The sequence below is a fragment of the Arachis ipaensis genome, chromosome B1, assembly GCF_059453495.1.
Source record: "Arachis ipaensis isolate K30076 ecotype BB chromosome B1, ASM5945349v1, whole genome shotgun sequence".
NCBI lineage: Eukaryota > Viridiplantae > Streptophyta > Magnoliopsida > Fabales > Fabaceae > Arachis > Arachis ipaensis.
Window position 1 is genome coordinate 111,981,499 of NC_142436.1, and position 16,486 is coordinate 111,997,984.

General features: G+C 32.1%; 1 protein-coding gene across 1 annotated transcript; it reads right to left on the reverse strand.

The window, feature by feature from the left end:
* Positions 1–391: 391 nt before the first annotated feature.
* On the reverse strand, positions 392–4,609 carry LOC107634999 (1-deoxy-D-xylulose-5-phosphate reductoisomerase, chloroplastic). Its single transcript, XM_016338361.3, has 12 exons — positions 4,222–4,609; positions 3,678–3,859; positions 3,317–3,403; positions 2,922–3,047; positions 2,779–2,841; positions 2,280–2,429; positions 2,087–2,154; positions 1,851–1,962; positions 1,638–1,742; positions 1,380–1,501; positions 927–1,073; positions 392–732 (listed from the first exon to the last, which is right to left on the reverse strand). The coding sequence occupies exons 1-12, from the start codon at positions 4,310–4,312 to the stop codon at positions 564–566; spliced, it is 1,422 nt and encodes a 473-aa protein (XP_016193847.1). The 5' UTR covers positions 4,313–4,609; the 3' UTR covers positions 392–563.
* Between the last annotated feature and the right edge of the window lie 11,877 nt (positions 4,610–16,486).

The window sequence follows — 16,486 nt, forward strand, 5'->3', positions numbered from 1 at the left end:
TCTCTAACCTAATCCCAGTTAATTTTACATGAACTAACTAGTTATCTTGACTTCCATAACCTAGCCTAGAAAGACCTAAGAACCGTTAGACTTTAACAAATAAACGCTTGAGCATTCCCTCAAGCTCAAATTCAAGACCACTCCATTGAAAACCTTTGTCATTTGCCACCCAAGAAGATGCTCAACCTTTTAATTTGGTCTATTTTGTTGAGAGGAATTGTATACTCCATCTTCAATGAAACCTCACTTTCATTTGAGGCCACATTTACTCTGTGTTTTTTTTTTTTTTCTTTTGGTATTACATTTACTTGTGTTAAACACTATATAAGATTAGATTATATTTAAGCCCAGTTTTGTCAAGGAAAACATAATTCAAGGTTGAGACATTCAGTTGTGATGATCAGACAGAAAAATGAGTTTCTTATTAAAAATGTGCAAAAATCTAAAGCATTGGAATAATCAAAATTCAGAGCCTTAAACTTGCCAATATCCAAGGAATGCATCATTCTACATTGTATACAATTCTTCAATTGCCCCAATTTATTAAATCAAATTAGTGCTGTTCATGCAGGAATAGGAGTGAAGCTGGAAGAGCTTTGCAAGCTAGCAGCATATTTTCGAGCCCAAAGGTCATAGTGAACGATTTCCTCGAGCGAAGGCGATGTTACCAATTCCTCTTGATGCTTCTCACATGTTAGCTCCACAACCTTGAAAATATCCAAATAGCTGATCCTGCAAGTAGAGGGGAAAAAATGGGGGTTGAGAAGAGAATTTCAATTTACATTGCTTACCACACCTATGGGACTTGGATATATCTGTAGCCGCGAATTCTTTGTAAAAGAATTAATATAATGAAAATACTCTGAGCTGCATTATTGGCAAGGAAATAAAGCAATGCTTGTGCGGAAAATATGTGAAATTCTTACTTTTCATCAATAAACATTTCTACAGCTTTCTCGTTTGCTGCACTAAGAACTCCTGTCATTGTTCCTCCAGCACGACCAGCAGCATAGGCAAGATTCATGGATGGATATTTAACATTGTCGGGAGCTTTAAATGTTAAAGAACCAAGCCTGAATCATCACACATTTCAAATATGGCTCAGTCAAACAAAAAATACAAGAACAATTTTCTGTGCCCAATCCCATTTAATTAAATACTTCATTTTACATTATGAAATTTCATGATAGAAATGGATGGCATATGGTGTAGTGGAAGTTATAGGATCATTGTTCATCATCTGATCATTCGTAACAAGAACGGTCTCAAAATTTACAACTCTTATTTCAAGTGGATTGGTCTATTTTCTTCAGTGTGGGTAGACTATAGATGATTTGAAGAATTTGAAATATGTAAGATGCAGGGGAAGATGGTATTACTTGCAAAGATCAAGGCGAGGCCAAGTTATTTCAGAGCAGTAAATTCTCTCGGGCCATGACATAGTATAGAGGATCGGTAAACGCATATCAGGCCACCCCAACTGTGCCAAAACTGATGAATCCTGAAATTTAAAATAATCTATCATTTCTTCTATTCCTTTCTTGATATATATTTTAACAAACTATTCATTATCAACTCCATATATCTGAAAAGATATTACAAAGATGAAGAAAACCAGCATAGTATTAGGGTCAAACCTGTGTTTCTATCATTGAATGTATGATAGATTGTGGATGAATGACAATTTCGATATTATCATAGTCAGCTCCAAACAAGTAATGTGCTTCAATTACTTCTAGACCCTGTTATGAAAAAAAATTACCTTTTATGACAAGGAAATCTAGATTACATAATAAACAGATATGTAAGAAGAATATTTTAACACGATATGTTGACAAAAGGAATAAAACCTTATTGAAAAGGGTAGCCGAGTCCACGGTGATCTTTTTCCCCATATTCCAGTTGGGATGTTTTAATGCATCAGCAACTTTAACATCTTTCAGTTTTTCAACAGGCCAATCCCTATGATCACCAAGAAGACACACTTAAAAACGGAACGTTTGATTATCTAGAGAAACAGTTAAACTGTGACTCTTGTGAAATGAAAAACGGAAAAGTTGAGACATGTTAGGTTTATTCTACACACCTGAAAGCACCTCCAGATGCAGTTAAAATAATTCTCCTAAGTGAACCTTCTGTCAACCCCTGGATGCACTGAAGCAAAGAAAATGCTTTTCAGTTTTCGCAGCAAGAAGTGGATTAGGATGATACAAAATTGCTCTTTTGTCATTGATCTTGTTGTAGACGCAAATTTTTATAGATTATGTGCTTTTTTATACCTGAAAAATGGCAGAATGTTCTGAATCGGCTGGAAGTATTTTTATATTATGCTTTTTAGCAAGAGGAAGAACAAAAGGACCTCCAGCAATCAATGTCTCTTTGTTGGCCAATGCTATGTCTTTCCCTGCTTCAATTGCAGCAACTGTTGGCTAATAATAAAATAATGAGAGGAACTTCAGCTTTCTAATATCTGTTATCCGATAAGCTATAACAAATACCATCTCTACTTCAGCATCTTAGTATGGACTTTGTTAATATAAAAAGGAATGCTAACTTTAATGATATCAACAGTTTCTTATACTTCTGTTGTGTCTCTTTTTTCTAACTGTTGTTTCCAGTAAACAAGCTATGTTATTACGCATACAACAATATTCAGTAACCTCAATGCGTTAATGGGGTCAATTTTCTTATGAAAAATCAATAATGATGTTGTAATGTTGGAAACTGATTGCTTAGGCAAAATGATCAAAAACAGGGAAGGAAATAAAAAATGGTTACCTTTAGTCCTGCACATCCTACTATTCCTGTGACTACACTAACAGCATCCGGGTGACGAGCAACCTGAAAATGTAAAAGCTTATGAAAAAACAATATTGGCTCTCTAAGCCACATTATATCATATGAAGAAACGAGAGTTCAACCTCAATAACTCCCTGCTCTCCAGGGATGATCTCAGGCTTTTCTTCAACGGAAGCCAAAGCTTCTTTAAGTTCAGCAATTAGGGATTCATTTCTTACAGCAACGAGTTGAGGCTTAAATCTCTTAACCTGCGAGACATAAATATTCAAAGAGATTAGTCTTTTTTCCTCCAGTTGGTATATCACAATTATTAGAGACACTGACAAAGCCTTATATTAACGAATTTAACTTTTCAAAATTTTAGTCTTCATGAATTATCTACTCAAATTAAAAGGAAAACTCAAGGGAGTGAATCACAGGGAACTCCATTGAAAATATTTAGTTTAAGATTTGATTTGATTGGTAGCAAGACAAATGAATCCAAAATTCCAGTACATGCTTGAGAGAGAGTATTTACCTGATCTGCAAGAAGCGTTACGTTCGAACCTGCAGCAAGTGCCACAACTTTGAACTTATCTGGATTCTCAGCAACGATATCGAGTGTCTACAAAAACATAAGAGCAAAGATGAATCACATCAAATCAAAGAACAAGAAACAAAGCCAAGTCAAACTACATATACAAGTAGTAAACACAAATTCTTTTGAATTGTAGCACTAAAAACACAAACTACTTCCGAAAAATTCTTGCAAACACACAATATATCACAAGTCCAGAAAGCATCTGATCTTAGATTACATCTCATTCCAATAGATGGCTATGACACAGTTTGTAATGCTATGATTCTATGCTAGAGTGATATTCCATTTCCACCTATACCTGAGTTCCGATTGAACCAGTACTTCCGACGATTGAGATGGGTTTCGGCCCCTCCCAAGTCTTGCGGTTCTGTTCCGGGACCGCCCTTCCTGGCCATGCTGGTGGCGGTGGTACCTGCACTGAGCAGGAAACTCTTCTTCCTGCTGCAGCTCCACAGTTTTTTCTTTTCAGAGCAAAATGACCTGAAACATCAAAATGGTAATGGAAAAGTCAACCACCCAATCACCATGTACTATGCAATGACCATCAAAACAAAAACTAAAGCCAATGGTTCAATATTAATTAAAAAAAAAAGGGTTCAACATTCAACAAACAAAAAATCATACTATGTAATAACACAACAACAGTAGCAATAGCATAAAAAAAATGGAGGGTACCTAACAGGATAGTCTCAAACAAAAAGGAAAAATTAAAATGGAAAGTGAGCATAATTTGAGGGAAAACAAAAATCAAACCAAACCGAACCAAGACAAATTCAAACACATCGAATTTCTTCCTCTTCTTCTATAAAGTTGAGAACTTTAGAGGAATAAACTAAGAGAACCTGGAAACTTTGCAGTGAGGATGTTAGACTTGAAGGAATCGGTGAAGAAAATAGACTTGACTTCAGCTGGGGAAGGCAAATTGAGAGCCATGACAAGAGAAAAACGAAGCTGAACCCAAATCCAGTACCAAATTCAACAAGAAAAATAATGAAAGTTTGAAAGTACAGTATCCCAGATAAAAAGTGTAGCAAAAAAAATGGTGGGAATTGCTATGGAGGAAGAAAAAGAAAGGCTTTGGATTAATAACCAACAATGGAAATGAGAATAGATGTGGTTTATTATCATTAACGAAAGATTGTATTGTTTTTTATGTTTAAAAAGAAAATTTACCCCCTTTATTATATTTTTTTTATTTTCAAGTTTAGGAGTCCGAGCCTCTTATTTAATGAGCACTGAATCTGAAATTATAAAAGTATTCAAAGTTTTTCGACCAGTCAATTTCCAACTTCCAAGAGTGTTTCTAAAATGTATTCTAATACTATGTTTTAAGTATATTATATAAAACAAATATGTTGTTATATTTTTAAAATGTATGTTTAAAACAATAAGATAGATTTTGCTAGTATGATTTTAAAATAATATTTGAAAACATATTGTAAAAACATATTTTATTAAAAATTATTATAAGAAAATTTTTACATTTTAATATATTAAATATATTAAAATTTTAAATAATTAATTTTATATTTACTACATAATTAATTATCAAAAAAATAATTAATTAACTATAATATTTTACGGTATATACATTAAAATTAAACTATTTAAAATATAAAATTAGAAGTTAGAATACGTCTTAATTTTTATAAAAAAAAAATGAAAACTGTTTGAATGAAATGCCTTTTTATACTATTTTACAATTGTCATGCGGAATAATTGAATGGGAATTGAAAAATGCAAGTGGTGAGCAAGTTGCAATTTAATGATTATTGATGGGTGTAAAGGATAATATTAATTGAACGTCTATAAGTTAGGTGTTGAAAGGAAGACTTAATTAAAATCGAAAAGTAATTAAATTAAATTAATTTTGATATAAACGTGAAATGTTCAAAAGATATTCGTTGACTGTAAGTTTAGATAACGAAGAAATTAGTCACTACTGTTCAGCGATCCATAAAATATTCAACACAAAAAGAAATACACTAACAGCACAAAATGCTGAGGAAAGAGATGTATGGGAATCTAAGGGTGGTATACCGTCCGAATTCGTGGGTATTCATTTCGTCTATATCTTTTTTAAACGAGTACTTATTCGTTTTCGCACTGGAAAAAAATTTTAATGAGACGAATATTTGGACAGATGGATGAAGTTGGATTTAGGAAAAACCTGCTTCTATCGGTTTCGATATATATAATATATAATAAATATATATTTTTAATATATAATATATAATATATATAAAATAATTAATAATATTATATTATATTTAAATTTTTATTTTAAATTATATTATATATATAATAATTATTATATAAATTTTAAAATTTTATTTTATTTATTAAATTTTAATAATTATAGAGACAAATTAAAATAAAATGGATATTCACAAAAATGAATCAAGATTTAATTTTTTACTATCTATATAAATAAAGATAGAACGAGTTATAAATTATTGTAAGAGAGAACAAGATCAAATAAGACAAAATTTCGTTCTTTTCCCATCACCGCCCCCTAGTGGAATCTGCATTCGTCTTCCACTAATAGAGTAAGAGCACTCCTATATTCTGGTTTCGTCTTCATGTGTGTTAGTTAAATCCAATTAATAATTTTACTCCTACTTCTTCATAGTTGGATTATACGTGTGTGATCAAGAGTACCTAATTAACGTTGCACTCAATGTGATTCTCCTACTCAACTTTATCTTTGACCATATATCAGTGTTGCACTTTATTTGTAGTTCTAAGTTCTAACATCTTTTTGAGTTCTTCCAAAAAAACACATCTATTCCAGGCTAAGCTTTTGCGTCACTTTTGCGTCTACAAAGCAAAAAGACAAAAGCTTGGTAGATGGTAGTTATTGCCTTCGTGTTCAACCTATTTATTAAGTAGGAGATTCATAAAAAAAAAAAGAAATTTGGAAAATAAGTCTTACATCAAATATTAAAATTAAAATATAAGTTTAGTATGTTGAAATAGAAGTAATTAATAAAAAGAAATAAGATAGCAATATTTTTAATGAAAAAAAAAAGTAAAAAATTAACTAATATTAAATTAAATACAAGATAAATAAACCCTAACTAAAAAATGTTAATTACTTGAGATTTTTTTGTAAATAAATTATTTCTGTCGAATAAATAGCATAAGGAAAAAAGAAAATTTTTTTATATAAATAAATTAAATATTTTATTTACCAATATATGTATTTTATAAAGTATTTACTAATTTACGGAATTTATTTATCTCGTTTACAATATAAACAAAATAATTATGAACGTATTTTATTTACACGGTAAATAATGTAAACGAGATAAGACACATTTTTATTTGGTTTTATTTTGTTTGTAAACAAGATAATTATTAAACGTTCATATATAATTATCTTGTTTACACTGTAAACAAGATATGTGTATCATTATAAAAAAAAATGGTCTAGTTACACATCTAAGTGTTTTTGGCAACCAAGTCCAACCAAGTTGACGCAAACTCAACAAAAATCACTCTCATCATACCAACATTGAAACAGATCATAGGAGGAGGAGGAAGGAAGCAGAACCTGCGTGCGTGGAGGAAGAGGAGGAGAAGGAGGCGCGTGATTTAAAAAGTTGTTATAACAACTTGGTTAGACTTAGTTAAATATTTTGTTTGAATGTAGAGTTTTATTCTATAAAAAAAAATTACGTTTTAAATGATTTTTTAGTTTAATTTTAAAATTAATTTAATTTTTTAGCAATTACTAATATCTTAATATGATTACTAATACTAATATCTTGAAACAATTACACTACCTATCTAATACAATTTAATTTTATACTCAAAAAGTACATAAGCCAAAACTACGAGATATGTTCATCATCTAAAACTCTACATATCATTTTTACTGTGTAAATGAGATACGTTCATAATTATTTTGGGATAAATAATATTACATAAATTAATAAATACTTTTAAAATTTATATTAGTAAATAAAATATTTAATTTAATTTATTTATATAAAAAAATTTCAGGAAAAAAATGGAAAAAGCTGTAGCGTTATTAAGTTATTGATTGATCATTTTTTTAATTTTAATATAGAGAGAAAAATAGAGTAAGACGACATTATGGAGTGCATACGTATTTTACCTGAATGTAGTGTTAGAAAAGAACAAATTGGACAGAGCGAGTTTAGTTAAGATAATCGGACGGTCCAATTTAAGGGATATAAATCAGACTATCCGATTTGTGTGCATCTCTTATACCAACATGCCTCTTCCTGCACCCACTCTCTCCTTCCGAAGTCACTTTCTCCTTGAACCCACCCAGAAGGCTTAACAACTCCTTCTTCTTCTACTTTTATAAAAAAAAAAAATTACAATGCCAAAAAAACAAAAATGTAAAAATGTTGATCGTCCTGAACTTCATATTATAAGTTATTTTTGTCATTCTGATTATGTAAGTTTATTTTTTAAATTTTTTCTATTTTAGAATTATTATTATTGTTAGAAATTTAGAAATATATGTTTAAATAATATATGTTATAAAATTATTATTATTGTTAGAAATTGAATTTAGAAATATATATATTACAAAATTATTATTATTGTTAAAAATTTAGGAATATATGTTTAAATAATAGTTAAAAATATATATATTTAGATATAGTTAGTTAGTAAATATTTTAATTAATGATAATATTTAAATTAGAATAATGTGATAGATTAGTAAAAATATATGTTTAGAATTTTTGTAATAATTTTAGAAATTATAATTAATTATTACGTTAAATTGTTGTATAATTTTTTATAATAGTTTTGGAAATTTTGATTAATAATTAAGTTTTGTAAAATATAATATATTTTTGCTCCGGTAATAATTATTTGTTTATTGTTAGATTTTTAATTGAAATAAATATATTATTGTAGTTGAGGTTTGAATAAAGTGGAACATTATTAGTTAAATAAGAATTAGATTTATTATTAGTTATTATTAATATTAAGATAGTATTTGTTGTTAGTGATGTAGGAATTATCTATGACTAAATAAATAAATAATTATGTAAGAAACTGTTCAATGCTCAATTGGAAACAGTATGAGTAAAATATGTATAATAATAATATTGTAATTTTTAAAAATTAAAAAGCATTCGATAGGATTATTAATTAAATTTGCAGTTAATTATTATTATTCGGGTAAATTGGATTTAGTAAAATTATTTGTTTTAATTGAATTTAGTAAAATTATCTATGATAGCTTAGTGGTTTCAATTAATATGTCTTGTGTAGTTAATTATGAAAATTTTTTAATAATGATAATTAATTAATTGGTAGATTAGTTGTATTTATAAATCATAGTAGTTACTAAATTAGCTAATTAGTAAAAAGTTTAGCATAAGTTTAATAAATTAGTTACTCTAATTAGAAAATTATTAACTTTTAGTAGTAAATTAGTAATTATTAATTATTTGACTAATAATTTGCTATGTTTTTAGAGAGTTCACAGAATTTAACATGTAATCACCCACTGTCTCTGGATTGGTACAATCATAGTGTGGAAGAGCATTTATGGTTTACGGATTTTTATCATGTTTCCCAGATTGGAATAGTTCAATGTTAGAAAGCACTGGTAAATGCTCTAGTCGAAAGGTGGCACCCAGACACACATACCTTTTACCTTCCGGTTGATGAGTATGCTGTGACATTGGAAGATGTGGCTGTTATTCTTGGTCTTTCAACGAATGATCTTCCAGTCACAGGGATAACTATGAGTAGTTTTAAAGTCTTAGAGGCGGAGTATTTGCACCAATTTGGGGTTGCATCGAGAAAGTCGGACTGTAGAGGAAACTGCATAAAATTGACATGGTTTCGGGATTCAAAAGAACGTTTATAGTTGATTGACAAAAACAGCATACAGAGGTACGTGAAGTGCCACATTATGTTGTTATTTGGTACGATCTTGTTTGGAGACAAGTCTGGGACATCTGTGCACTAGAAGTTTCTGCCTTCGTAATTCTGGCAGTATCGGATAGTATAGTTGGGGATCGGCATGCCTAGCACACCTGTACAGGGCGTTATGCAGGGAATCTCGTTGTAAAAGATGTAAAGTGGACAATGAGAAAGAAGTTGTTGTGTACTTAACATTTTCTATGTCTCATTTAACTTTTCTATGCATCGTTTAACTGTTCTATGTATCATTACTATGCATGTCATATAGTACTTGGATAAGTTATAATGTTTTAAATATCATAGAATGTTTGGGTAAAATCTAAAGTCGCAGATGTCATAGATTAGTTTGATATAAGTTACAATATTTCAAATATCATACTTTATAACTTGGATAAAATATAAACTCGCAAATGTCATAGAGTATTTGGATAAAATGTAAAATATATAAATCTATTGAGCATTATTGTCGGCACTTGCACCACACGACTGATGGCATCTACTACGGCTGTGTCCCTCAACCCCACATTGCCTACATCGCCTAGGACCACTGAAGAACGTAACTCTCGCGCGATCTAGAATTTTCACAATTAAATTCCCATTGTAAGTATAGCTTCTAGACCGACAAGAATTCCTTTCTTACAAAAGTTTTAGTTGTCACAAGTAACAAACCACTAAATAAATTGATAACCGAAGTATTTAAACTTTGGGTCGTCTCTCAAGAAATTGCAGGGATGTGTTCTTATTATTGGTTATGAGTCTTGTAAATTGGGGGTTTTGGAGTTTGGGCAATGGGCACAGATATAATTATAAATTAAAGCAATAAAAATAAATAAGAGATTTTATGTAATTAAATTAAAAGCTTTGACCCGGAGAAGATTAATCGGCAGTTCTATCCTTGTTGGATTTCTCAAGATTAACAGTAATAGGTTGTTGTTTCTACTTGGTTATCCTTTACTAAATAAAGGAAAATTAAGTTGGGAGCCAACTTCTGTTCACAAATCCTAATCCTCTCCCTTGGGAAGGATTAGCGTAGTGACTAGAGTGCTAGCCAACAACTTTCAATTACCAATTAATTCTTGAGTATTCCAACTCAAGGCGCTCCAAATAATAATCAACTCCAAAATCAAGTTAGGAGTCTACTCAGTTAATATGAATGCCATTTTCATAAATCATAAAAGAAGTAAAAAGGAAACATGGTAATTAAAATTTAATTGGAAATAATTAAACAAACAATAGATTTAAATGGAAAAATATTATGAAATAAATGCAGAATATAAGAATCTTAAATTAAAAGAGCATTGAACCTGGAAATTGAGAAGAAGAAATCCTAATCCTAAAACCTAAGAGAGAGGAGAGAACCTCTCTCTCTAAAACTACATCTAATCCTAAAATTGTGTATATGTATGTTGTTATTCATGAATGGATGTATTCTCCCACTTTATAGCTTCTAATTTGTATTTTCTGGGCCGAGAACTGGGTCAGAAACAGTCCAGAATTCGCTGGTTGCAAATTCAAACACGCTGATTTTCGTCACTGCAACGCATCTACGTAAAGCACGCGTTCGCGTCACATATCTGTATGGCCACTATAAAAAATTATATATCAAATCGAAACCCCGGACGTTAGCTTTCCAATGCAACTGGAACCGCGTCATTTGGACCTCTGTAACTCAAGTTATGATCAATTTAGTGCGAGAGGGTCAGGCTGACAGCTTTGCGGTTCCTTCAATTTCTTGTATTCCTTCCACTTTTGCATGTTTCCTTTCCATCCTCTGAGTCATTCCTGCCTTGTAATCTCTGAAATTACTTAACGCACATATCAAGGCATTTAATGGTAATAAGAGAAGATTAATATTACCAAATATAAGGCCAAAGAAACATGTTTTCAATCATAGCACAAAATCAGGAAGGAAAACGTAAAACATGCGTTTTGTATGAACAAGTGTATGAAAGATTGATAAAATCCACTCAATTGAGCACAAGATAAACCATAAAATAGTGGTTTATCAACCTCCCCAAACTTAAACATTAGCATGTCCTCATGCTAAGCTCAGGAGAAGTTATAAGGGAGTGAATGAAGAGGAATGGTAAGATGTATGAAATGCAACCTATCTATATGAATGCAACTACATGCTAAGATGTTTCTACCTACTTGGTTAAAAGTAAATAAGCTCTTCAAGACAAACATAAATCAGATTTCACTAATTCAAATTATACAATAAAAGACAAGTAAACTTGTAAGAAGATAGCTCATGAAAGCGGGAAACCTAGAATTAAGCATTGAACCCTCACTAGTAGTGTATATGCACTCTAATCTCTCAAGTGTCTAGGGTTAATCACTCTACTCTTCTCTAATCATGCTTTCTAAACTTTGTTCTTCATCTAACCAATCAACAAATATTTAATGTGCTAATACAAACATCATGAGGTCTTTTCAAGGTTGTAATGGGGCTAAGGTAATGGTGAGGATATATATATGGTCAAGTGAGCTGAAATATGAATCTTTGACTAACCTAAGCTTTCATCTAACACACACACACTCTCTATGTAATTCTAAAATCATGCCTAGCTACCCAGAATTCCCATTTTTTCATATTATACTCATGTATCAACTTTTCTTTAATTTTATCACATATGCATTGATTTTCATTAACTTAACATTGGGATAATTTTGTCTCCTTATTTATTTACTTATTTATTGAATATTTTTTTATTTTTCTCTTTTTTTTTTGGATTTTTTTTATATATTAAAACTAAGGAAATAAACATAGTTTGTCAATGCACATGGATTTTTAATTTTTCTAGTTTCACATGAGTAGGTACCCAAATTCCTAATATTTTATCAAAGTAGAAATATAACACATTCCCTTATTAATCCATGTTCCCACAGTTTCTCCACACTTAATTGTTACACAATCTCTATCTTAAGCTAACCAAAGATTCAATTGGGATATTTAATTATTTTTCTGCTTAAGGCTAGTAATGTGGTAAAATATAGAACAAATGGGATTTAAAAGGCTCAAAGTGGCTAACAAATGTGATTGAAAGGGTAGGCTTATTTGGGATAAGTGAGCTAAACAAGTAATGACCTCAATCATATGCAAACATGTAAATACACTAAATATTGGACATATAGAATGAAACAAAATATAGATTACAATCATAGAGAAGAAAACACACAAGAATAAAAATTTATGGTTAAATAATGTAACCATACAAATAAGCTCAAAATCTCACAGGTTGTGTGTTCTTAGCTATAATTCATGTTCCAATTTACGACTTCAAACAAGTTTAACACAAAAAAATTTTTTCAATTTAAATTAGTGAAATACTATAAAAATTTCTTGAAAAAGAAAATATTACTTCAACCAAGTGGTAAAATATCCATAAAATCAAATAAACATGCAATCAAATATGCAAATGCAACAATGAACAAACAAATAAAATAGAATATTGGTGTTGAAAAGAAGGTAACTAACCCACGAAAGTCGATATCGACCTCCCCACACTTAAAGATTGTACCGTCCTCGGTGCATGCTAAGATGTGCAAGTGGACGGGTTGCAAGCTATAACTGCTGCTCTTTCTCTAAATAATGTGCAGATGGACTTGTTTGTTGCCCCATATAGAAGTTTCTCCCTTTTTCCTTTCTCGGTGGCCAGTCTGAAAGAAGAGGAAAAAGAAGAAAAAGTAACCCAAAAATAAAGATAAGAAAATAAATAAAGTCTGGGTGGGTTAATGCCAAATAATGAGGGTCTCAATTACATGGTAGCTACAATATACAAGTGAGAAAATAATAGAAGCACATGGCATACTGGTGGTACAAAATTTGCAACAAAGGGGAGGAGTGTGGATAATGAAAGACAATATAAGTGCATATCAATGCAAATGGAATGCAAGTATCATAAAAGAATAGTATTGACTTATAAATAATAATACCCAATCAGAATAAAACAAGTAATGAAGTACCAGAATAATTCAAGAAAAGATGCAACAGTTGAATAAGAAAATTTTAACACCAATGGAAGAATAATAAATTTAGAAAAGGAGATAAAAATATGCAAAAAATTAAAATACAATGAATGAAAGTATGCAAATAAATTAAATAGAATGGGAGAAAAGAAGGATGAGAAGTTAAAAAGATGAAGAAGAAGAAAGTAAGAAAGAAGAAAGAAAGAAGGAGAAAGGAGAAAAGAAGAAAGAACGATAATAGAAAGATAATTAGGATTGGGGAAAAAAAATAAGAATTCTAGCGCAGATCTAATTAAACTGTGCGTCGCATGCGACGCGGACGCGTGGGTCACGCGTTCACGTGGTTGGTGTTATTTTCAGATGACGCGAACGCGTCAGGGACGCGGACGCGTGACCTGATTTGTGCTATTGGCGCGAGTGCAGCCTCGCGTACGCACAACTCTCTATTTCATACTCTTATTGCCAAAATTTAGGGTGACGCGTTCGCGTGGGTGACGCGATCGCGTGAATGGCATATTTTGAAAAACAACGCGGCCGCATGGGGCACGCGCTCGCATGGTAGGGCTAGTGCTTCCAGCACCATTCCTGTCCAGCTCCATCATAACTCCCTGCCATACACCTCTTTACGTCGATTTTGCAGGGTCACGCGTTCGCATGGGTGACGCGGACGCGTGGGGAGGCTATTTCGCAAATGACGTGAACGCGTCAGCGACGCAGTCGCGTGGTCATATTTGTGCCTAAGGCACGCCTCTAGCCACGCTTTCGCGTGACTCTCTATCCAATTCTCTTTTCTTAAAAATGCACTGGTGACGCGGATGCGTCAGTGACGCTGCCGCGTCGCGTGCGTGATTTTTTTTTATGCATGATGCAAAATGCAATGATAGTGTGGATGCTATGAATAATTCCAGGTTCAATGAAAATAGAATAAAATAAAACTCAAAAACAAACAAAACGAAATAAAAGCAAAATTGAAGAAAAGGAACGATCATACCAGGGTGGGTTGTCTCCCACCTAGCACTTTTAGTTAAAGTCCTTAAGTTGGACATTTGGGGAGTCCTTTGTTATGGTGGCTTGTGCTTGAACTCATCCAGGAATCTCCACCAATGTTTGTGATTCCAATGGCCTCCGAGATCCTAAACTAGTTGCATAAAGCCTTCAAGCAAGTTAAAGCAAGTGACAAGGCCCCAAGAGTGTTGATTGCTAGAATGAATTCTGGGGTCCCAAACCTTGCTTTTGCACCCGTCTTCTTGTTGACCATCTTTGTTCCAACCGGGTGGTAAGCAATTCGGATTCTCACTGAGGCATCCAGATAGCTTCCTAGACCCATACAATTTAGTATTCTTCCAACCATGATACTTCAGTTTGGAGCATGCAACCATATTGAACCTTGCATGACAATTCTTACCACTAACCATCTCCTTCTTACTCTTATAGCCACAAAGAGCTCTAAGTTGACTATCTGTCTCAAGTAAACCATATTCAAGTGGGATGAGAAAGCTAAGGGATATGAATTTTACCCACTTGAATGTTGTGAAGGATGATGGTGACTTAGGCGGAGAGGTCTCCAATAACTTTGGCAGGGTGATTTCAAGCTCCACTCCCTTGTGCTCTTTGACAACTTTCACCTCTTTGTAAGCTTCTTCAATTTCAACCTCTTTCTCTTGGTAGCTTTCTTCCAATTCAATCTCCTCTTCATTGCTTTCCAAGGGCATGGGAGGTTGTGCTTCTTCTTCTTTAATCTCCATCTCTTGATCAACCTCTTCAAAGTCTTTAGCCATGATATGCCTTGGAGGTTGTACACCCTCTTTGGCATCAAATTCAAATGTCTTGGACGGAGGTTCTATAACTGGACTTTCCCATGGAGGTTCTGCATCTCCCAAGTCTTCAACCTCTTCTTCTTCTTCAATAATTACTGCTTTGTCCAGTTATTTTAGTATAAAATCATACTCATCCTTGATGATTTTCTTTTCATGACAGCTCCTTTCAACTATTCCTTCATCTTCAAGTACAAAATCCATCTCCTCCTTGTTGTCTTCCTTCACTAATTCTTCAACCACTCCTTCGACTTCAAGGGTCTCTACTACCTTCACCTTTAGGGCCTCCTCTAGCTTCTTATGAAGTATGAATTCGCGAAGATGACCCCTACTCTCTTGTTCCATATCAGTAGCATAACTGGGATCATCTTGCTCTTGGATCGATGGATGTGGGTGCTCATCCATGGAGGATGGTGATGGGATGGGAAGATTATTATGTGGTTAAAAAGGAAGCGCACTGAAGCTTGAGGGTTGAATATTGGAGGTAGAGGGTTGGTCCATGCGGGATATAAGATTTTGGAGTGTAGAGGTAAGACCAATGATATTAGAGATGAGTATGTTGTTATCCAATGGAGATGGTGAATATTGAGGTGGTGGTTCTGGGTGTGGTTCATATAGTGGTTGGTGTGGTTGATGTGGGTTAGGATCACGTGGGGGTGTTTGGTGGTAAGGTGCTTGTGAGTGTGGTGGTCTAGAGTTGTGTTGAGGAGATGGTTCATAAGCATATGGTGGGACTTGTTGGTTATTGTGCATTGGAGGGGGTTGTTGCCAAGAGGGTTGATCAAATCCTTGTGACTCCTTCCATCTTTGATTTTTCTAACCTTGATGCCTATTTTCATTATAGTTTCCATTCCTTACAACAACATTGGAACCAAACTGGAAACCAGAGGGGTGAGAATTCATAGTAGCCAATAAAAATTAAAAACAAAAACAAATAAACAAGCAAAGGAAAATAAAATAAAATAAGAGAAAAGGTTTGAAAAAGATTTGATTTTTAAGATTAGAAAAGATAAGATAAGTTAAGTAAGAGAAGTTAAGTTTTTAAATTAAAAGGTTTTGAAATTTAAATTTTTGAATTTGAAAATTAAAATTTGAATTTTAAATTTTGAAATTTGAATTTTTAAAGTTTGAAATTTGAAATTTGAATTTTAAATTTTGAAAATTGAATTTTTAAATTTGAATTTTGAAATTTGAAATTTGAATTTTAAATTTTAAAATTTGAATTTTTGAAAAAGTTAATAATATAAGATAAAGATTTGAAAAAGATTTAAATTTTGAAAAGGTTTGATTTTTTAAAATTTTAAATTTTGAATTTTGAATTTTGAATTTTGGAATTTAAATATTGAAATTTGAAATTTGATTTTTAAAATAAGATAAGATAAGATTTTGAAAAAGATATGAT

Coding starts and splice junctions, on each gene's coding strand:
- LOC107634999 (XM_016338361.3), bottom strand. CDS start 4,312: ATGGCTCTCAATTTGCCTTCCCCAGCTGAAGTCAAGTCTATTTTCTTC. Junction 1,743..1,850: donor CGGCTACCCTTTTCAATAAG/GTTTTATTCCTT, acceptor TTTTCATAACAG/GGTCTAGAAGTAATTGAAGC. Junction 733..926: donor GAAATGTTTATTGATGAAAA/GTAAGAATTTCA, acceptor CTCTACTTGCAG/GATCAGCTATTTGGATATTT.